Source organism: Podarcis melisellensis (assembly GCF_964234715.1).
Source record: "Podarcis melisellensis genome assembly, chromosome: 8".
Classification (NCBI taxonomy): domain Eukaryota; kingdom Metazoa; phylum Chordata; class Lepidosauria; order Squamata; family Lacertidae; genus Podarcis; species Podarcis melisellensis.
The window spans coordinates 71,766,123-71,789,219 of NC_138540.1; the positions used below are offsets into that span (position 1 = coordinate 71,766,123).

Consider the following 23,097-nt stretch of genomic DNA (forward strand, 5'->3'; position numbering starts at 1 on the left):
AGAAGCCAGGGTTTTTTTGGAAGCTTGTCACTCAGTGAAAAGTGAACATGAAAAAGTATCTGAATTTCTTAATGCAGTTCTCCAGCCAAGCAATGTGTACAAATATATATACTGGGGTAAAGTGTATGTTATTATGCACTATATTAGGGGAAATTGCTCTGCAAAACTGTGTGTTTAAGGGGAAATTGCATGCAATTTTCTGCATATTAAGAGAAATCCACGTTAAAATGCTGATGATCAAAAAAGAAAAAATCACACACCGAAGTAGAAATGTGGAAAACTGAAGCTAAGACTGGAAAAAAGTGAGAGGAACCAGAACTGTCAGATTTCCCCATCCTTAATCTTTGCATCTTGCTGGGACTCAAGTCTCCTACCAGCTCCAGCAGCCACTATGATCACTGATCAAAAATCCTGGGAGCTGTAATGTAATCTAACAATTTCTGGGGGTCCCAGTTTCCCCATCCCTACTCCCAAGACAGCTTACAATGAAAATCCTACTGAATCAACAATGTGATGGGGAAAAACACTGCTGGCAGTTCATGCAAAGCTTTTGTAAATACATCCATCGGAACCGGGGGGCGGGGGGGGGGCGGGGATCATATGCCATGAATAGAGATCATAGCAGAAATCTCCCAAAGTAATTAGATGAATTATGACGTCGAATTCTGAGCACCATTAAAATATATGCAGCAATTTTCCATAAATGTGCTCCATATGCATGCTTCCTTCTGCATTCCTGTTGAATTCTGCGACTTTTCCAGAATATTTTGGCAAACTAGCAGCTTAGAAATGGGAGATCGTCTATGAAGCGGGCCGTGGAGGAACATTTGGCAATGGGGAGGTTTATCAGAAATCATGAAAGACATCCATCCATTCTCCAAGCTCTGCAGCCTCGTTTTTGGCATCTGTAACCATGACAGCTAGAACCTTGCATTTTTAAAGTAATTTGAAGTAATAAAAACTAAGATCTTTAGGAATCCTAACTGCAAAATACTACAGGCACAGAAAGACAAACTGCTTGCAGCTTTTTAGCTGAGTTTGGCCAGGAGTTCCAGAATGCTACGCTAAAGGCATGATAGCTTCTGAACTCTGTTATCACAAAACCTTAACTGAGGGTGTAGGGGAATTAACCAGATAATGAGAATTTGCAAGCTCTACTAGTAGTTGCTATACTTTTACATGCCGCTGTGTAATAATTTGCAGCAAGCGTGGTTTCTTTGGTTGTTTTAAAAAGAAATTCAAAATTCAGAGTTCAGTTGGTTTGCGTAGCACTAGACGAAGCCTGGATTAAGGCAAAAGAGGTGTGGAGTCAGGGAGAGGCTGATTAAATGAAGCCTCACATTTTCTCACCACCTGCAAGGGCTAGAAATTCAACATTGGTTTAAAGGTTTGGGTTCCGTTCAAGTTTCTGGAGCCGGCTTCAGATGCCATTATTTTGTGCAGAGCTCCTATCAACAACTCTTGCATATTCTGGTTTATATAGACCATGTGCAGAGAAATGCTTTTTGTCTCTCTACGTGTGTGGGAACCCTGTGGCTTTCTAGATTCTGTTGAATGCCAACTTCCAGCAGTCCCAGCCAGCATGGTTAAGGTTGAAAGGTGGTTGCGATCAAGCTATAGATCAAGGTCCACAGGTTCCCCAGCCCTGCTCTCTTCCATTCCTAGAGTTACAGATCTAAAGTTTGATGACAGGAGTTTCACATACAGACACTGTCCCAGGCAGTCACCTAGACTCTTCCTGCTACAGAAGGACAGCAGTGTAACCTAAGAACAATGTACATCTCTTGAGTGTTCCGTACAATTCCTGTCTGCAAGGCAGCCAAAGGCATATATACATATATATATGTGAGCCTTGGTCTCACCCAAGCGTGTGTGTGTGTGTGTGTGTGTGTGTGTGTGTGTGTTTGGGTGAGGCCAAGGCTGCAATCCTAAGCATACTTGCCTAGAAGTAAGCCCCACTGATTTCAACAGGACTGCCTTCTGAGTAAACATATACAGGATCAGGCTGCAGCTTACACTGAGCAGCACAACTCAGTGCACACAGCGTGTGTTGACCTGCGCAGCCCTTGGAAAGCTGTACAGCTAAACTCTCCTAGGCTTTAAATCAAGAAACTTGTGTCCTTATTTTCAATGCACAGAATAAGCTTCAGTACAGTAGCATGATCTGTTTGGATGCACACGGGGCTGAGCAGAGATCTCCATTCTTTCCTCTTAGACAGAAATTTTAGAACCACAACAACAACAAAAGAAACCCATCCATTTTTCACACATCAATTGCATTATCAGGAGGGGGGGTTTACAAAACAACAACAACCTGCTGCCACGACCATCCTGCCAGCAAGAGGTTGCGCCCCATAGCGGATGGCTCTCCATGCTCCTTACATCCCCGAATGAGGTGGGGGGTTGCCTGGGGTCGGAGGAGCGGCAGCTGGAGGGTTATGCAAGTTGGTTTCCTTGTAGACAAACCAAGCGTTCCCTGCCCAGAGGATCAGGTTGAGGAAACCAATGACCTAGGAGAAAGAAAAGGGGGAAAGAGATTGAGGTTTTGGCCTAAGAAGAAACTAGTGCACCTGCCTGATCCTACCAGCCGCATCCCACAATTTGCATTTCCGACATGAATTCCGGGGAGAAAATCATGAAGTGTTAGAATCCCAGAGCAGACCTGCTCCAGTCCCTTCCTCCCCATCACTCCCATGAGGACTACAACTCCCATGATCCCTGACCACTGGGCCATGCTAGCTGGGGTTGATGGGAGCTGTAGTCCAACAACCCATGGAGGGCTCCACATTAGCTGTCCCTGTTTTAGCTGTTAACCGCTCACGGTCAGAAGAAAACATTTCCCCCAAGGAATGTTGTTTTAACCCCAAAGAGCTGCAGGAAGTTGCTATCCGGACTGGGTGTTTGCCTCGGGGCAGGACGCAATTATCTCTTTCCTCTTGGGCCAGTTTTCTTATTTTAAAAAATTAAGTCTCCCTTGAGCTTTTTGTCCTGCAGCGGAAGAGGTATAGGTACTCTAGATAAGAAAAACTGTACGATTCACAGAAACGGGGGGGGGGGGCACCTAATCTACCCAGATACTTCCGATTGAAACTGCAGCTTCCTGCAGCTGTTTTCTTTTTCTTTTTTTACCTTCAGGGGAAAATATTTCTGTGACAAAGCACACTATGCCGTTTAACCCAGAGTGTCCAGGAAAAGCATTTTACTGTATCGTATTAAACGAGAACCTCCTCCAATTTCAAAGCTATTGTCACCAAGTCCTCAAAACCCTAAAAAAACAGAGTCACGAAAGTTCAGAATATGAAAATTGACTGGTCCCAACACATCTTGCTCTGAAGAGCTGTGTGTGAATCCAAACTGATGCACTGGGATTAATATTTTTTTATTAGAGGATGTTTGATTCTAAATCAATCTACAGGAAGTACGGCAGAATATATCGCCCCTGAGGGATTTGGGTGTGCACAGAAGTGTTTTCAGCAGGGGGCAATGGGAAGAAACATATAACAAGGCATGCAAATCCTTCCAGGACAGACGAGTGGTAGGTCAAGGTCAAAACTGAGTTAGTGAATGTTGAATTCAGAGAATAGCCAGTTTACACTCTAGTCTTAGCCAAAAGGTTGAGATGCCAAGGATTGAACCTGCGACCTTCCGCACCTAAAGCAGATGCTCTACCACTGAGCTATGGTGCTTCTACATGCTCTGAGGAAATTGTGTAAATCACAATTGCCTTGCTGGTTCCTCAAGACCAGGGACAGCTTATGTGGTGCCCTAAAGATGCTCGTGGGACCACAACGTTCAGTGGTCCCAGCCAGCATGGCCAACAGTCAAGGGTGATGGAAGCCATAGCCCAGTAACATCAGGAGGCCGCCATGTTAGCTATCCCCAAACTAGACCAGTATTCTGTCTCCTGGGACAACTCTCAAAGAAAGAAAACATGAGGATGGTGGCTATTTCTGGTTGCTTGTAGCCCCAGCATCTAGTAATGCATACATACCACAGAGACATTCAAGGAACCCAAGCTTCTGATGTCATTGAATTGACATCGATTGGTGGGGCTCAGGCAAGGTTGAAGTTCAGTTATGCTGTGTCCGGTGGATGTTTTGATGTCTGTGAGGGCCTTAGCCCAGGCTGATGTGCTCACCAACCACAGGAAAGAGACGACTACTGTGATAACAAAGTCCTGCATCAGGAGAAAAGACAGGCACCCTTAGCCGTCTGTTCTTTTCTTTAAAAGTTTTTATTTATACTTTTCAAGTTTATACATTTCATTAGTTTTACAGTCAATTTAACATTTCAAAGTTTGACTTCCTTCTCCCTCTTTCTGCGGTTCCTTACGTTTATTTTTAAAAAATATCTTCTGCATATCCAAATTCATTTAATTTGGATTCATTTAATCATATACTTTAGATATATACTCTTATGAAACTGCAGGTTATTACAATAATCCTGCTAATGTTTTTATCTGTTTGCAATTTATCTGTAAATATTCAATAAACCATTTCCATTCTTTTATATAAAACGTCTGTTATCCTGATTTCTTAATTCTTCCGGTAAGTTTCGCCATTTCTGCATATTCCATAAGTTTTTGTATCCATTCTTCCTTTACTGGGACACCTGCTTCCCACTTTGGGGCAAGTAGCATTCTTGCTGCTATAGCAGCATACATAAATTTCAATACAATTTAGGTAGCTCTGTCTCTATAATTCCCAAAAGAAAAGCTTATGGGTTTTGGTTTTGTTTTTTTTTACAAAAGTTGTTAGCTGTCTGTTCTGGAGGAGACGGTGGAAGATGCAGACAACTGGTCACCAAACCAGGTTGCTGCTAAGGGCTACCCAGGGCTGATCCACACATACACCTTTATTATTGCTCAGTGACACAGCAGCTGAACATGTGGATTGCTTGCAACCCTATGTGGAGATGCCAAGGATGGAAGCTGATGATCTACCAATGATCTACCAATGCACTAAGGCCCTTCGCCATTGCTCCCTTTAACTGGAGAGGTCTTAAGACTGCACCTCGGACCTTGTGCATGTTGAGCACCTGCCCTGCCACTAAGGGATAGGCCTTAATGTTTCTGTGCTTAAGGAACTCCGTTAAGAAAAAGGTTGGTAAGCTGGATGGGTCCTGTCTTGGTGTTCAGAATGTAACTCAACATGCGAAAGGAATGCCACACTCACCAGAGCTCCTGCAATCCCAGCGGCAAGGAGAATAGGAAGAAAGAATCATTGCATCATAGTTAGAACATCTGGAATGCACCACACCTGCCCAGCTTCAAGGGTAACCTCTCGAATACATCCAGAGGTCAGGTATGGGCCCTGGATGCTTCACATCCGGGAAAGGAATATTAAATAGTACAAAATGCCCATATGTTGTGTATTAAGGTAAAGGTAAAGGGACCCCTGACCATTAGGTCCAGTCGTGGCCGACTCTGGGGTTGTGGTGCTCATCTTGCTTTATTGACCGAGGGAGCCGGCGTACAGCTTCCGGGTCATGTGGCCAGCATGACTAAGCTGCTTCTGGTGAACCAGAGCAGCGCACGGAAACGCCGTTTACCTTCCCGATGGAGCGGTAGCTATTTATCTACTTGCACTTTGACATGCTTTTGAACTGCTAGGTTGGTAGGAGCAGTGACCATGCAACGGGAGCTCACCCTGTTGCGGGGATTCGAACCGCCAACCTTCGGATCGGCAAGTGCTAGGCTCTGTGGTTCAACCCGCAGCACCACTCGCGTCCCATATGTTGTGTATTAAAATAGCTTTAAATTAATCAAAAGTTAACTTTTGAGAGATCACTAGGTTTTAAAGAGACTTCCTATCTTCCAAAACAATCCACATCCTAACACTTTTTAAAATAAGGATTTAAAAGTGTTTCGTTTGGTAAAATATCCACGGTTAGTACCCAAGAAGTACACAGAACAATCTCCAAAGCTGTGCATAACCTTGACTGGGGCTGATGTGAGATGGAGTCCAACAACCTTTGAGGGTCGCCGCTTCCACCACCATCTACTACTAACAAAAATGGCCCATAAACAAGTAACAATCTGAATGTAATGATATTAAGAATATGGATCACCAATTTAATTTTTGTGTGTGGTGGTTGGATTTTTCCAGACAGTGCTTTTTTCTGGAGGGACGCAGGGGTACACATACCCCTAAACATTTTGTGAATCCTTGTACTTTTGTCCATTTACTGCATTTATTTTCCCCAATTTGAAGAATAAAATTGTGATTTTCTTGAGTCAAAATGAGAGTACCCCTAAACATTATTTTTAAAAAAGCACTGGTTCCAGATATAGCAGCCCATTTACAGCTCTCTCTTGGAGCATGGAACACACAAATCAAGTACACTCAATGTATCAAGTAGACTCAATGCCCAACTGGTAGGAAGCACACATATCCTTATTGAGTCCTATAAATTATGGGGAAGCAAGGTGTTGCCAACTTACAATCATGGGGAGTTTACCAGTGCCCCGATACAAGTGCAAGAAACCCACGTAGAGCACCAAGGCAGCCATGCAGTACAGGAACACGAAGACTGCAAAAGTGACAAAAAATTGAGCGGGAGAGGCGAAGTCTCCCACCAGGTAGTAAGTACTGTTCCAGATGCTGTGACACTGCTTGCTTGAAGGAATGTCAAACGAAGACTGGTGCAACCTTGAGTTCCGGACAGAGAGAGAGAGAGAGAGAGAATATGCTGAAGCTCAATTTTCCATTCGCAAGATTCCCAAACAAACAGGGCGAAATGCAAAACCAACCCCCATGCGAGAAGCAAAGCTACAGGGAACCAGGCAGAGGGCCTTTTCGGTAGTGGCGCCCGCCCTGTGGAACGCCCTTCCAGCAGATGTCAAAGCGATAAACAACTACCTGACATTCAGAAGACATCTGAAGGCAGCCCTGTTCAGGGAAGTTTTTAACGTGTGATATTTTACTGTATTTTTGGTTTCTATGGAAGCTGCCCAGAGTGGCTGGGGAGGCCCAGCCAGATGGGCGGGGTATAAATAAATTATTATTATTATTATTATTATTATTATTATTATTATTATTATTATTATTTCAGCCTGCGCGTTGTAGCTAACAATTGTTCTTTCCATCAACTTTGAAAACCATAGTAACTTTGAAAATTCTTTAAGTTTAAAACCATCTTGCCTAGAAGCTCTCACTCTGAAGAATATCCCCCTTGGCATTTCTCAGAGGAAGGCAGGAAGGAGGACATTGCATAGGTAGCAAAGAGCCTTGCTTCACTTGCTGGGTAGGTGGCCAAACTAATACTAAGGTAAACAGAGGTGGCAGGGAGGCACCAATTCATCATAGGGCTCTGCCACAGGATTGCAGCCTTAGTTGCAAAAAAAAATAAAGTATAAGAGCATCTGTAGTAGCTAATGTTGGGTTTTTAAAATTAATTTAATAATGTTAAAACACGTAAAGAGGAAAAGGATTACAGCTGTCAAAACAATAGCATACACTTCAAAGAAACAAACCTAAGGCTGCGGGCCAATAAAGTACAAAACACCTTTTAACACCACATATTAACCAGAGATGCGGGTGCTCAGGAATGATGTTATGTGGTCTAAAATGTTGTATGGTGTTTACTCGTCCTCCCTCGTTCTCAGGGCCCACCTTGCTGCTGGATTGGGGCCTCTCCTTTCTGACTCAGGGCTCCAAGCAACATTAGACACCAGAATAATCACTGCCATTTTACTTTCCCAAGATGGTCCTCCATGATGCAACCCAGGGGGATTGTGGGAAACTGAAATGGCAGCCAGACCCAGCTGTCGTTGCTGCACTGCTGTAAGAACCGCTGTGGTCTCCCATCAAGGTCAGCGAAAGGCATTTTGCTGCCCGAGGCAGAGCAGCAAATGGTGCCACCTTCCCTGCCCCATTGCCCAAAGCCAGTCAAGTTCTTTTGGCGCCTGAGGCAGAAAACCCCACAAGCCACCTCATTCTGCTCAGCAACAAGGCTGGCATCGCCTCTCACAGCAAGGTAAGCCCTGAAGGTCTCAACGACAGGCCCCAGCTTCAAAAGGCACCTTGCCCACAGCCTCCTCAAACCTGGAACCTGCCATTTCTGTCCACACACACGACATTCCCCATGTCTAGGGCAGCTCTTTGGAGAGAGACGTGTTTGTTGCGTGAACAATTAGAAGGGCCTCTCTCTTTGCGCCACAAGTGGCAGCGTTCCTCAAAGGGATAGATGCTCTTACCTGAAAGGGTACGCAAAGTTGGCTTGAAGAGAAGCGTTTGTGCCATTGTAGCAGTTGAGGATAAGAGAGGTTTTTCCACTGTAACCTCCACAGGTGGCAAATGCAAAGATGGCAAAAATCTGCGAAGAACCAAGACAAAAGCAAATGTACGCGTTAGTGCAGTTTTCGGGTGCATAGGCACGTACATCATGGTGGAGGGAATGAACGCTTTCTGGGGGCCCTTTTACATCATAAAAAGTTCCTGTGCTCTGACAGGGTGATCAGTAATGGGTGGTCTTGAATTGTGGACCTTCTGGGAGCCTGTTTGTTCCCCTCCGTTTGGATCCACTGCCTCTCTGTGATGCCATTGGGCTCAAGAAGCTTTGCCACGCTTCTGCCTGATTATCACTGTAATTATAATTGTTGTGGCTGTTAATTTATAAGGCACCTAAAGTTACATTCTAAATCTGCTGGGGCTGATGGGAGTTTGAGTCCAGCAACATCTGCAGGGCCGCAGATTACCCAACTAAGGTAGATAGATTCTTGGGGCAATACTGTGTACTCCAAGCAGGGGGAGATAATTCTTAATACTCCTCAGATTTATTTTATCTTAAAAACGACAATAGATTCTGGCTGATCAGAAAGAAAGGCACCAGCCCATTCCAGACTCTAATATTCACGCTATCGACCTGAAGAGAGGATTTTTTTTAAAAAAAAAGTTTATTTTTTTAAGAATTCAGAAAGATGATTCCCCACTTGCAGTCTGAAATGGTACAGTGGTACCTCGGGTTAAGTACTTAATTCGTTCCAGAGGCCCGTACTTCACCTGAAACTGTTGTTAACATGAAGCACCACTTTAGCTAAAGGGGCCTCCTGCTGCTGCCGTGACACCAGAGCACGATTTCTGTTCTCATCCTGAAGCAAAGTTCTTAACCTGAAGCACTATTTCTGGGTTAGCGGAGTCTGTAACCTGAAGCGTATGTAACCTGAAGCGTATGTAACCCGAGGTACCACTGTACAACGCATTCTACCGTTTCAAGAATCTTAACACTTTTATTTGACAAATTTATAGCAAATAAAGTGTTCTCAATTGCTGGTTGAAAGATAAAGTCCAGAAAGGACCAATAAAACAAGAGCAATGAAACAATGAAACATTGTTAATGGGGCCGATGGAAAAGCAGCTGGCGTTAAGACAATATCTTACTCATAAAAGGGCTTCTGAGAAGAGAAAGGTCTTGACAGCTTGTTTAAAAGAAAAAGAAAAGAGGCTAATCTTCTGGGTGTGCAACACCAGATTCACTGATTCGAGAATTTGATGGCTAACAGTGAAAGAGTTTGGGGTCATATCCGTACCCTACCTTCAAAGAACATGGATACCACTTTAACAGTCAGGGCTTCGCCAAAAGAATCCTGGGAACTGTAGTTTACACCTCACGATTCACAAACAACAGATCCCAGGCTTTGGGGATGGGACTGCCAGGGAATCTCTCTTTGCCTCTACAACCCACCAGTTTGAAAGAAAGGTCTAACCTTGCAGAAATCAAGCTTCCTTTCTCATTCAAGAGGCCCTGAGCCTGCCATGATCCTGCTTGCAGAAAGATATATATATATATATTTGTGCTGCACAAGTTTCACATGAACTGTGCCAACTGGGTTGACCCACAGTCTGTGGCCTGCTAGGTGAGCAAGCAGCGAATATCCTGGAAAGCAACCGTGGGCAGATGTACCACAGAAGTGTGGTAATTAGCCTCCTAGAAATGCCAGCTCTTGTTGCACAAACCGCAAATTTTATAGTCCTAGGTTGTTACACAGGACTAGCCTTCCTGTGCTTCAGCATAATTTCAGCATACACACTGACTTGCTTTGGTGAAGGTAAACTGACCTTCTCCACCAGTTTATTTAACACACAACTTACAGTAGCCTAAGATGAGCTTTTCCCAACCTTGGGTCTCCTCCAGCTGTTGTTGAACTACAACTCCCATCGTCCCTAGCTAGCAGGACCAGTGGTCAGGGATAATGGGAGTTGTAGTCCAACAACAACTGGGGAACCAAGGTTAAGAAAGGCTGGTCTAGACTACCTTATAGCAACACAATCTGCATGGGGCTAATTATGAAGCTCCTTTGGGAACTTCCATTGATCCCAGAATGCAGCAGCAAGTATGTAAGCAGGCACCTACTCATATTATACTGATCCTGCAGTAGCTCCTCTGGCTATCAGTTTCTGGGCACAATTTAAAAATGTTAGGAAATACCTTTTAAGCCCTAAGTGGCTTGGGTCCACACCTAATGGACCACCTTCTCCTGCATCAGTCTACCAACTAACAAGCGCTAGTGAAGGGATCTTCTTTGTATCCCACATACACTGAAAGCATGGTCATCAGGGCCTTCTCAGTGGTGGCACCCAAATTGTGGAACATGAGGTTCAAGCGACCCCTCCTGAGTTGTCATTCAGGAAAGATCACTTCATTCCATCTGGCTTTTATCTGAAGATGTTTTATCTAAAGATGGTGGCTTGTATTCAACCTAGTTCTAGTCACAGAACAGACCAAACGAAAATAATGTCCCTGTGTTCGTCATGCCCATTAATTTCAATAGGTCTGCTCTGAGTTATGACTAATATTGGATATAAAGTTGTGCCTTATCTGCAATGCCCATCTCTACTTGACCTGTCCAATGCCACTTTTATTGGACAGTCCCTGGCATGTCGAGGCAAAGACTCCTTCCTGAAACCCTTGAGATTAAGGCTGGGCTATATCTGGTTTCCAACATCCTGATATATCACCAGCTGTTAACTCTGTCGGCTCAGCTCTCCCCTGCCACCTGCATAGGGCAACAAATCACAATAGCAAGCAATGGCAAAAAACACGTTTTCCCATGCATCGTGATTTGTGTAAATATTCAGTGTCACTTGGGATAGGAAGTGATGGCCCTAGATTGGCTGATTGCTATCAACCACATGCTAGTTTGAAAATAAGCTATTTCCAGTTTAACAAATTGGGGGAGGGGTTTTGTTTGAAAAGGCTGAATTCATTGTATAAATCTTTCGCAAAAAAGGAGGGTTTCTGTTTTGAAATCTTAACTGACAGTCATCAGAATGCACTTAATGCCCTGGGGAAACTGTGGATTCAACAGACCAGGTTCAATGGAACTGCCTTGCAACCATTTCCGGCCTTGGGGTGATATATTGCCCCATATCTCACTTTTTGTGCAGGCAGCAGTGAAAGAGTCAATTCATTTCCCCATGTCTCCATGTACTTCCTCCTCAACGCAATAGATTTATTACCAAAAGTCAGTAGTATTACTAGAAGCATGGAAATGGCATTTATGAAGAACACCACCAGCCTAGCCTATATCAAAAACAGCAGAGACACAAAAATGATAGCCTATGTTTGCAGAGCCCAGATCCAGCAATGCAGGCAGCACATTAAATTGGCCAGATCTGTGCTGCCTTGTTTATTTCATATTTGGTGCCCCAAATGTTGCTGCTTACATGTTGCCTTTATGTTCAGCATTCCAATAAGCAGGATATTTTTGGTACTTCCATCACATATACCAGGGGTTGTTCAACCTGTGGCCCTCCAGGATGTTGTTAGACTCCAACACCCATTAGCCTTAGTCAGCATGACCTATATGGACAAGGATGATGGGACTTGGGTGTCAAACTGTAGCCTTATGAGGCTTTGCCCCTTCAAAACAACATCTACAAAGCCACAGATTCCCCAGCCCTGGTGTAACCATAGTGAATTCAACTCTCCCACTGCTCATCCTTGCAGCCAAAATGGTACAGTCAAACTTCAGTTCCCGAATGCCTCGTACGTTTTGGCTCCTGAACACTGAAAACACAGAAGTAAATGCTCTGTTTTTCTAACGTTTTTCGGAACCCAAAAGTCTGACACGGCTTTTGCTTGAGTGCAAGAAGTTCTTGCAACCGACTGGAAGCCACGCCTCGGTTCTCCAACATTTCGGAAGTCAAACGGTCTTCCGGAACGGATTACATTCGACAACCGAGGTTTGACTGTACCATTCATACATACACACGAGAGAAACATCCAACAGGCCTGGGAGAAACCCAAGGTTTGTAGACGTAAAACTATTTCCAGGCAGGTTGGAAACCTAACAGGGGAAAGGAAGACTGAGCATTTTCAGTGGGCACAGAACACAGGATAATGTTGGACGAGGATGATAACAGAAAACAAGGGGGGATGAGAATGCGATACAGTATCTTGGACAGGAACACTTCGCAATTTACTGTAGGCCTCACCTGGTAAATTTAGTTCTGATCTTGCAAATTTTACCCTATCCCCCATCTGTACATTTATTCCTATTAGTGCTTTTATCTTGGGACTAAGTGGGCTTTTTGCATACCTCCACACTATCCGATCAGCTTAAGAATTTGTTTAAATCCTCGATAATTTTAACGACCGAGCATTGTCATGAGGAGGCCTAGCAAGGCTTCAAGGGCCAGCAGCTCCTGCTCTCTCACACTCAGAAGGAGCCAGTCATTCAAGCCGTGCCAGATTTGGCTCTGCGCTCAGCCTCCTTGCCCTCACAATACTGAGGCATGGGCATAGCTGGAGGGGGGGAGGGCAAGAAGGTGCAGCTGCCCCCCCCCATAATCATTAAAAACCAATAGCTACCATATTTTTCGCTCCATAAGACGCACCTGACCATAAGACGCACCTAGTTTTTAGAGGGGGAATGCAAAGAAAAAAATATTCTTTAAAGGGAGCGCTGAGCAGACCCTGTATGCATCCCAGGCTCTGCTCAGCGCTCCCTTTAAAGAGCCGTGTGGTGCGACACTTACAGGCTTTTCCCCGAGGAAGGAGAAGGGCAGCCCATCAGTGACGGGCTGCCCTTCTCCCTCCTCAGGGAAAAGCCCCCAAGAGCCGCACACACGCTCCACGTGGCTCTTTAAAGGGAGCGCTGAGCAGAGCCTCCTGTCTGCATTTGCTCCATAAGACGCACACACATTCCCCCTTACTTTTTAGGAGGGGAAAAGTGCGTCTTATAGAGCGAAAAATACGGTAGCAGAGGTTCTGCCCCCCCCCAACAAAAGGCCTGCTCCCCACTAACAAAAATCCTGGCTAAATCCATGCACGGAAGCAGTGGCGTAGCGTGGGGGGTGCAGGGGGGGGCGGCCGCACCGGGCGCAACATCTGGGGGTTAGGGTTAGGGGGCACAAATCCACGGGTTAGGGGGCGCAAATTACTTGCCTTGCCCCGGGTGCTGACAACCCACGCTACGCCACTGCACGGAAGGGGTCCAGGCCCCCCCAAGAGATATTGAGGGAGACAAGACCCCTCAGTCCCAAAGAGCCCACGTCCCTGCTACCAAATGGTACCCCCCCAATGGTGTGGCTCTTACTCTGGTGCCTGAAACCCTTCATTCAGAACTCAAAGCTGATTCAGTCCCTACACCTGGTATAATTGGGACTGTTTCCATTCCTCTTTTTGGTATGCTCGAAATTCTACGTGGAATCCCAAGAATGTCAGCTTTCATTTGAGAGAGAGAAGTCTTGAGGAATCTGTCTGCTCTATCTGTTAACCGTTCTTCGATGACACCTGGAAGGAACTCTTGCAACCGTCTTATTCACCGTGTCTCCGAAGCTGTGTACACACAATATATTTAAAGCATACGCCCCACAAAAATTACGCAAAGTGTAGTTTACTTCTCATGGAGCTACAATTCCCAGCACGCTTAACAAGCTAGAGTTCCCAGCATTCTTTGGCAATGTGTTTTGAACGCATGGTGTGTACATATTCTTGCAAATTTTACTGTATGGTCAAAGACGCCGTAAAACAAATTAAAACACCAAGATCATACAGTTTCCAACACAAAGCATTAAACGGTACATTTCCTATCCTGCAGGAAATTGTTCTTAACGGAGAATATCCAGTTTCCGGTTCCTCTCTCGTGGCCACCTCCTGTTCTAACAAAATAGTTACCTCATCATGAAGCTTAAGCCTCAAAATGGCTACTTGTGGAGAAACAGGAGTCTCAGTCAGAATGGGGGGCAGGGGCAGGAAGCACTTCAGATTCCTATAGTCAAGAATCCCCTTTTTAAAACACCAGCATAAATATTTTCGCCTACACCTTTACAGCTACGGAAAACATGCTGAATTTCTCAGAGGTCTACATTATTTTTGATCAGCATTCATCAACTTGGAGCCCTCCAGATGTTTAGGACTATGGGCCCCTCCAGACTGTCAGTTTTTTGCGGGAAAGATTTTAGCGTATACAGTGCCTCGGGTTAAGTACTTCATTTGTTCCGGAGGTCCATACTTAACCTGAAACTGTTCTTAACCTGAAGCACCACTTTAGCTAATGGGGTCTCCTGCTGCTGTCGCACCGTCGGAGCCCAGTGTCTGTTCTTATCCTGAAGCAAAGTTCTTAACCTGAAGCACTATTTCTAGGTTAGCGGAGTGTGTAACCTGAAGCGTATGTAACCTGAGGTACCACTGTACCAGAACTTTAGGCTTCCAAAGTGGATTAACGTGCTGGTGCCTTGTGCAACAAATCAACAACAACAACAACAACAACAACAACCTGTACTTTTTCCTGTTTAGAAAGTAAGGGTGTAATGCACTGAGAAGTGTGGGATAAATGATTAATAGGGAGGCATGTTAGAGCGTGGTGCTGATAACGCCAAGGTTGCAGGTTTGATCCCCGTACAGGACAGCTGCAAATTCAGGTTGGACTAGATGATCACTCTGTCAGGGGTAAGCAAACTTTTTTAGCAGGGGTCCACTGTCCCTCAGACCTTGGGGTGGGGCGGACTATATTTTTTTTGGGGGGGAAACTAATTCCTTTTCATGTAAAAACACCAGGCAGGCCCCACAAATAACCCAGAGATGCATTTTAAATAAAAGGACACATTCTACTCATGTAAAAATACACTGATTCCCGGATCGTCCGCGGGCCAGATTTAGAAGGCAATTGGGCCAGATCCGGCCCCCGGGCCTTAGTTTGCCTACCCATGCTCTATGTAAACAACCTGCAAACAAAATACGAGGAATTCTCACTGCCTGGCAAACAAATCGGAGCAAATACTCAGTCAATACCAGACGTTTTGTAACCGCCATGTAAGCTCTGTGCAAGCAAGATTCGGAAGAACGCTCAATAAGTTGCCTGGAAGAGCCCTGCCTCTCTCCATCAGCCACAGGCAACACGGCTGTGCTAGCTGAGGCTGATGGGAATTGCATGTCAAATTATCCAGAGGGTACCAGGTTGGTGAAGGCTGTTTGAGATGCTTTTGGCAATAGGGAGCTCCCCTGGCTACAACTCTTCCAGAAAAGTTGAGCACGAAATGTTACTATGCTGAGACTTTTAATTCCCAGCAGTGTAATTCCTTGGGGGGGAGAGAACAAGCAGGTATCCATGCTACATTCTGTCCTGAAGTTCAGACCACACAAACAGCAAATGAAAGTTGGGAGATGAGATGCCCTGATTCTCTTTACTTTCTTGGGTGTGGCATCTTCAGAACGATCAAGAGGAGAGTCTCAGGAGACGTGTTAAAAGTCCATTTTCCAGCTGTTAAAATTGCTTGCGAAGTTACACCACCAAACGTACAAAGTACACGTCAGGCTTTTTTTAAAAAGACAAGCTGCTTAGATGCAACCATTCCGTTTCTTTCAACACACAAAAAAGCTAAAACAAAACAGCAAAACAATAACACACACACACACCCTTCCCAGACACATTAAAAAGGCTGTAGAATAATATTCAGAATATTAATCAGCCAAAGGCCTGGTTGAAGAGGAATGTTTTATACAATTGTAATACCGCATGAGAAATAAGAGAAAAAATAAAAAATACAATTAAAAAGTCATTCAGCATCTAGGCACAGCCCTTTACAATTGTTATAACAGGCAAAAACATTATTAAGTGGTTCAACCAAGGCCCGCAACAATATTCAAATGGTCACTGCGGGGCCGGAGGAGCTTGGGAACTTGTAATTTAAACTGAGGGAGTGTTGGTAACAGTCTTATTCCTTTCTATTTATGCTGTCCTCTTCTTAATAAAGTTCTTGCCGGTTTTACCAGATGTTGACCTCAAACGCCCCCATCTGCACATCTGGAAGAATTAATTTGTTTGGATGTTACATTTCCAGGCACTTCAAACATCTTGCACGCTCTAATGTTCTGGGGTACCCCATAAGTCTTTGAAAAGGAAAGACGAGGATTTTGGAATAAACTTGCCGTCGCCATTGCTCCAGCAACCAGAGGGGGAAAACAGGCTGTGGGGTGGGTGACTTTCATCAGAAAGGAAGGAGGGAAAACCCATTAATTCAACATTTCGTTCTGCCTACCTAAGCATGTATTGAAGAATTCGTACTATTAAAACAAACATGTTTCAGCTTGGAAAATGTCGTTGACTCCCCCTTTCTGATCACTACTAGCTCTCTTGATCTCTCAGGGTACTTGGGATATTTTTGCATCAGAGCTGGTGCAAGACAATTTGCTGTCCGTGGCAAAGGCTAAGACGGCACGCTCCCTTCATTTCATGAACAGAAGCTGACTGGGCTGGCAGCTGAATCTGAGTTCAGCACTTGCAAGGAGACAGGCTAGATTAGGAGGTATAGGGCAGGCCATGTGGAACGCACAAATGCACGCCCTCCAACATTCCTCAGATGAAAATAGGGTAATAGGGTCATTTCTTACTCCCCTCCCAACCCTCCTTGACCTCCTCCTGGCCCGCTCTCCAGGAAGGAGGGCAGAGGCAGCAGCAGCAGCCACGGAGAGGCCATAGGATGCTCCCTTGAAGCCACCGTCACTCAGGACAAACGCCGGCTCATCCTCCTCCCTGAGCTCGGCAGTGGCAGCACCGGCAGGGGAAATAGGGACATCCCGTGATAAATCAGAAGCTGGGATGGCTTTCGTAATTCCGGGACTGTTCCTGGAAAATCAGGACGTTTGGAGGGTATGCAGCCATCTCAAAAACTTGCCAGTGCTCTCCACATTTGTTGCCTGAGGCAACTGCCTCACTCTACCCAACGGTAGGGGTGGCCCTGCCTTCTGGACTAGGAGGGCACCCTTGGCTACTCCAGACAGGCTGTCACAGCTGATAGGCCATTGGGCCACATCTGTGCCAGAAATAAATGTCCAGACTTCATCAACTGGCTGCACAATGCATATCCGTAAAGAGTTTCAAATACCCTCTGGCTTCTCCCCCGTCCCCTGCCTTGCAACCCTCTGTTAAGGGCTCACAAGAGGAGTAAGGTGTCTGCGGTCAAACCAAATTAAAAGCAACTGGATTGCAGCATATAATACACTTCACTTCCCAGCATCTGACTTCAGCTCCAATTATCCACAAGATGGGTGGGCGGGCTTTGGGCTCACGGGAGCTATGTTGTTTTTATGCTAGATCCCTCAGGTCTGCCAGCTGGAATCAGGTGCAAAATACTATGAAGGGTGGGTAGAGGCAGATGCAAAATGGTGGCTCGGGGCAAAGACAACTGCCTGCTGAAACGAAATAGCTTGCATATGCAAGGACAAATCTATATCCAATTTGCAACTAGGGATGGATGAATCTGTCAATTTCAGATTCTCCCAGTTTCTCTTTTTTCAATTCTTTGTGTTTCCAGCTTGTGCTTTTTTTTTTTTTTTAAAAATAGTCCTCATGAAAATGCAGCAGCATTTTTTTGGTAAATTTCTCCTAATATGTATGAAATTTTGCTTAACACGCGCATTTTCCCAAAGCAATTTCTGCTAATGTGATGCGTTTTTGCATGTTAATTTTGCTAATATATGGGTTTTTGCATGTTAATTTTGCTAATATATGCATTTCCATGTACACTTTATACATTTTTGTACCCATTACTTGGCTAGAGAACTGCACTGCAACGCTTGGAGAATTTCAGTTCTCGTACTGTTTCATAAAGGTGTGATTTAGGTATGTTTGCCTTAAAATGCAAACTGAATCAAATTTATCTGCCATCCCCACCTATAAAAAGCTCAGGGTTTCTAACAGGCCGCTAACCGGCAAGAGGGAAAATCTTCCGTGTTGCTGTTCTTAAACAACTGGGAGTCGGCAATCTAGACTAAACTATTGCAAAATCACTCAGATCTATGAGTAGATCTAGATCTGCCTCCCCCACCACCTCACTATGCAAACACTGTTGTGCGTTTCCATAGGACATGAAAAATTCAACCCCATCTCACAGGAGACTGAAACTGAAAGTACTTTCTAGCAAAGGTATACTTCATACAGTACTCTCATTATAGCCCTATTTGAAACTCAAACTTTCTTCCCTTTTTAATATTATTTCCCCCCGGGTCATTTTTATGCAAAGTTTTTTTTTTTATTAATTTTAATGAATTGGTACATAAACATACATTTGAGAGTTAAGCTTACACTGTTGCAGAGCACATCAATAATGTACACTTGATGTATTACAGTATTTTAATATTTTTTTTGGAAGCCGCCCAGAGTGGCTGGGGAAGCCCAGCCAGATGGGTGGGGTATAAATAATAAATTATTATTATTATTATTATTATTATTATTATTATTATTATTATTATTTATATTCAAAACCATGATTCACTATATTAGAAATGAATGGGATATAGATTGGATGCTGCATTCAAGTAAAATTTAAAGGGAAAATGTGATTTATTTATTTTTTTAAAGTGGATTTACTAGATCAAATAATAAGTGAAGGTAGGAGAATATTTATGAATTTTGCAAACTTAACTACACGTCTTACAATCCTATACAATATGTATACAATCCTATACATATTTACTTAGAAGAATATCCCCATTGAGTTCAATAGATGTAACTCCCAGGCTGAGCATATCATTGCAGCCCTAATGCCTTAAGGTTTGTATTTTTGTGCCTTTGCCCCTGTTTGCAGGCAACACTCAATCCAAACCATGGCTGAGCATGAATGAGCAAGCCAAGAGAAAAATCACAGCCACTTTTCTCCTCCAATCCTGTTGACTGCTGCAGCTGCGCTTACACAAGAGCTAAGCCATGGTTTGTGACTTGTCTGTCCCAGACAAACTATGAGCAGTAACCCAAGAACAAACCTTGGCTACAGCTCATACAGTCATACCTCATGTTGCGTCCGCTTCAGGTTGCGTGTTTTCATCTTGCGTCCTGGGGCAACCCAGAAGTACTGGAACGGGTTACTTCCGGGTTTCACCGCTCACACATGCACAGAAGCGCTAAATCGCGCCACGCGCAGCCCTTCAGCTTACATCAGTTCCATGTTACGAACAGGCCTGTCCGTAACATGATGTTCCACTGTACTTTGTTTGGAGTGAGACAAACCATGAGCCATGAGGCTCAGACGGACTGGGGAAGGAGCAAAGTGGCTGTGATTTTTCCTCTTGACCTGTCCACTCACTCATTCATGCTTAAGCCATGGTTTGGCTTAAGACCACATGTAAACAAGGCATGCATGTTTAAGCACCTACTAATTTAAACCTCAGATATAAAAATGCCCGCTGTTGCCACTTAAGCATCTGCCCACAGTAGCTAGAGACTCATAACCTTTCCCTCCTCCTTTGTACTGCAATCCCAAAGCGATCACAATCTATCTAACAACTTTGGGAATCCCTGGAAATGCCTATACAGTGGTACCTCGGGTTAAGAACTTAATTTGTTCCAGAGGTCTGTTCTTAACCTGAAACTTTTCTTAACCTGAAGCACCACTTTAGCTAATGGGGCCTCCTGTTGCCGCCGCGCCACCACTGCACGATTTCTGTTCTCACCCTGAAGCAAAGTTCTTAACCCGAGGTAATATTTCTGGGTTAGCAGAGTCTGTAACCTGAAGCATCTGTAACCTGAAGCATATGTAACCTGAGGTACCATTGTAATTAATGTCATGAAAAATCAGTACTATTTTTCTAGAAAAAGAGGTGCCGGAACTCACCATAAACGCCTCCCTTGTTGTCTTTTAATGGCAATGGCACTCACCTGAGAGGTGCCGTAACTTAGTTCCTGTGAGTTCCTGCTGAAAAAACTCCTATGAAAAACTATTTAACTCCCCCTCCCATTAGTGTCCAAAGTTATTCCAACTCCCACATCTCCAAATAAAAAGCAAAGGATAGAGCCATTGTGCAAATTCCAGATGTTGGGTTTGCCAAGGACCTACAAGATGGCTAAGAGGTTTGGGGGCTGCTTTGTGATTTGGGGGTTCCTCTCTCAATTTACTTTAATGGATATTTATGCACACTTTCATGTGCTTTTAAGGAGTGCTTTTCATATGTTTGAAAATAAATGCTCAAAATAGCCAGCGGCACCATTTATGCAAGCCTGCACCACTCAAAATGAAAGGAGGAGAAACTGAATGATTGCATACTCCCTTGGGTCTAAAAACAAAACGAAACCTCAACCATGAAAAGCCATGGTGTGTCAGGAAGACAAGTTGCAGACCAGCCTTGTTACTGACACGATTGTTTCCTATGCACAAATGAGAATTGGTTTTCACATGGAGAAGCATTCAAGCATGCCCTCCACACCTACATTCTGCAAGTCTGTACCTGTCAGAATACAGGTGAAATAACTGTGGTGGAGTGCTTCTTGTGATCCAAGAACCCTATATAGATACAGTATCGTGTGCACTTTTCTTAATGTGTAGATGACTTCTCTCCCAGCCTTGGTGAGAGGGAGGTACAGTGGTACATTGGTTCTCGAACAGCTTGGCTCCCAAACGTCAGCTCCCAAATGCCACAAACCCGGAAGTGGGTGTTCCAGTTTCCGAATGTTTATCGGAAGCCGAACTTCCAACATGGCTTCTGACTGAATGCAGGAAGCTCCTGCAGCCAATCAGAAGCCACGCCTTGGTTTTTGAACCATTTTGGGAGTCGAGCAGAATCCCGGAATGGATTAAATTCAACAACCAAGGTAACACTGTGTTCCAGCAACCCTTGTGGAGTTTGCCCCCCATCCCCACTCGTAAGGGGACAGTGCTTGACGCTCCCGTTGTTCTTTTTTTTAAAATAATAATTTTTAATAATTTTAACATATAAATTATAATACATACCACAAAGCTTCACCACTTATACAATCTTTTTTTTGGACTTCCATCAGCACCTCTGATGATCCACCGTTTTAACCACTTCTTATGCATTTCTTAAATTCATATTGCCTTTCATTATCTTAACTAACCATCCTCCCCTTTATCCATTTTTGCAATAGTTCCAATAATTCACCTCACAAAACTTCTGCAAACCTACAAACGTAGTCTGATCATCACAATTACTTTTCAAATAGTCTGTAAATTTACAATTACAATTACAATCACAATTACTTTTCAAATAGTCTGTAAATTTACACCAGTAAATTTACTGTAAATTTCTGGTCCCTCAGATTTCGAATCCTTCCTGTTAATTTATCTAGTTCTGCATAGCTCCCGCTGTTCTAGGTGCATTTCGCAACATGGAATTTCATTAGTGCAAGCCGTTTCTGAGCTCTGGGTGCAGTATTGCGCCTAAATTTTCAGATTAAAACTGCAGAGTGGAAGGAAAGGAGGACCTTTTTCTGCCTCCCCACTTTGAGCTACTCACTGAAAACTGGAGAAGAGACTCTCTTAAGAATATTATGGGTGGGCAGGGGAAGGACTAGACCATGTGAAAAATGAACATAATTATTTTAGGTGCAGTTCATTCATTTTCAGCTTTGTATTCTTCATTATTTAAAAAGCACACCCAGACATTCCGTTGTCGCGCCCATTACCAAGGTTTAAGGTGCCATTTAGCTCCTAGCTTTCATATCTTAGTTTCTAACACTGCTTACAGAGGCTCACATGCTGCACCTCCCCAGCGTGGGGAGCCTCAAGCGCCAAAACATCTCAGGCCACAACCTGTTCCTTCCTGCTTATAGGAACATACAAAACTGCCTTTTAAGCGATAGTTCAGGGTGGTCTCCTCTGATTGACAGCAGCTCTCCAGGATTCCCAACAAGGATATGCTAAGGTCCTGCATGGCACTTCCTTGAAGTGACTTGACAGAGTCCGGCCTCAAGTACAGTCAATGGGTTCCCTTTTGCCCCCGGAGTAAAAACTCCTTCCAGCAAAAATAATCCTCAGCCTGCGTTATGAGAGTGGGCCAGTTCCTACTCCACGGTCCACTGACCTAAAGAGACTGGATCTCCTCCACACCATACCCTCCATACCCGCTGCACTCCCGCTAAAAGTTTATTACGTTGCAGGGCATAAAACTACAAGTCACTTTTGGCACACGTGCTGCCCCTTCCAACGTGACGCACGGAAGGAAAGAGTCCAGGTTTTGCAGCAGCGGCTGGGAGCCGGAAGGCGACAGATCCATTAACCTGCCTGCGTGATCTCTCGCTCCCCACCCCCTCCAGCCCTCCCATGACCAGATCCCCACTCCGAAGCACATGGTTTGTTTGGAAATAGAACACAACAGACGTCCCCGCCCTGCACCAACTATGCAAGGGTGTGTGTGTGTGTATGTGTTTAGAAGCGGCCCAGAATAGATCCCTGGAGCGGGGTGGGCTGGAAAGACACGAGTCCCCTGCAAATCTAAGCGAGCTTCGAAAAGTACAGGCCGGAGGCCACGCCTGTGTTTATGAAGGGAGGAAGGAAAGAAATTCCAGCGGGAGAGCCAAACAGGGCTCGCAGCCAATACCTGCCCCGGGGGGGTTGGGGTGGGTAGGGTAGGGCAGATCCTGCCAGGAAAGCGGTGATCAACCTCCCCCCCCACACACACACACACAAAAAAACAAACTCCGTTACCCCTCTGTGGCCACTGGCCCAGCCCCGCTCTCCGATCCCCCTGCCGTCGAGGACTCACCCACTCGAGGACTTTGATGAAGCCCAGCGGCTCCTTCACGGGTCCCAAGTTGATCTGCAGCCCGGACATTTTCTGTGCGGGGAAAGAGAGACGGCGGAGAGGTGGCTCAGTCTCTCTCTCTCTCTCTCTCTCTCTCTCTTCCACCCAGAGGGGAGGAGC

General features: G+C 44.7%; 1 protein-coding gene across 1 annotated transcript; it reads right to left on the bottom strand.

Moving 5' to 3' along the window:
• Nucleotides 1-8: 8 nt before the first annotated feature.
• On the bottom strand, nt 9-23,097 carry LOC309375288 (synaptophysin-like protein 1). The gene is made up of 5 exons (XM_081920948.1): nt 22,939-23,097; nt 8,198-8,316; nt 6,443-6,650; nt 3,992-4,177; nt 9-2,510 (listed from the first exon to the last, which is right to left on the bottom strand). The coding sequence occupies exons 1-5, from the start codon at nt 23,005-23,007 to the stop codon at nt 2,379-2,381; spliced, it is 714 nt and encodes a 237-aa protein (XP_081777074.1). The 5' UTR covers nt 23,008-23,097; the 3' UTR covers nt 9-2,378.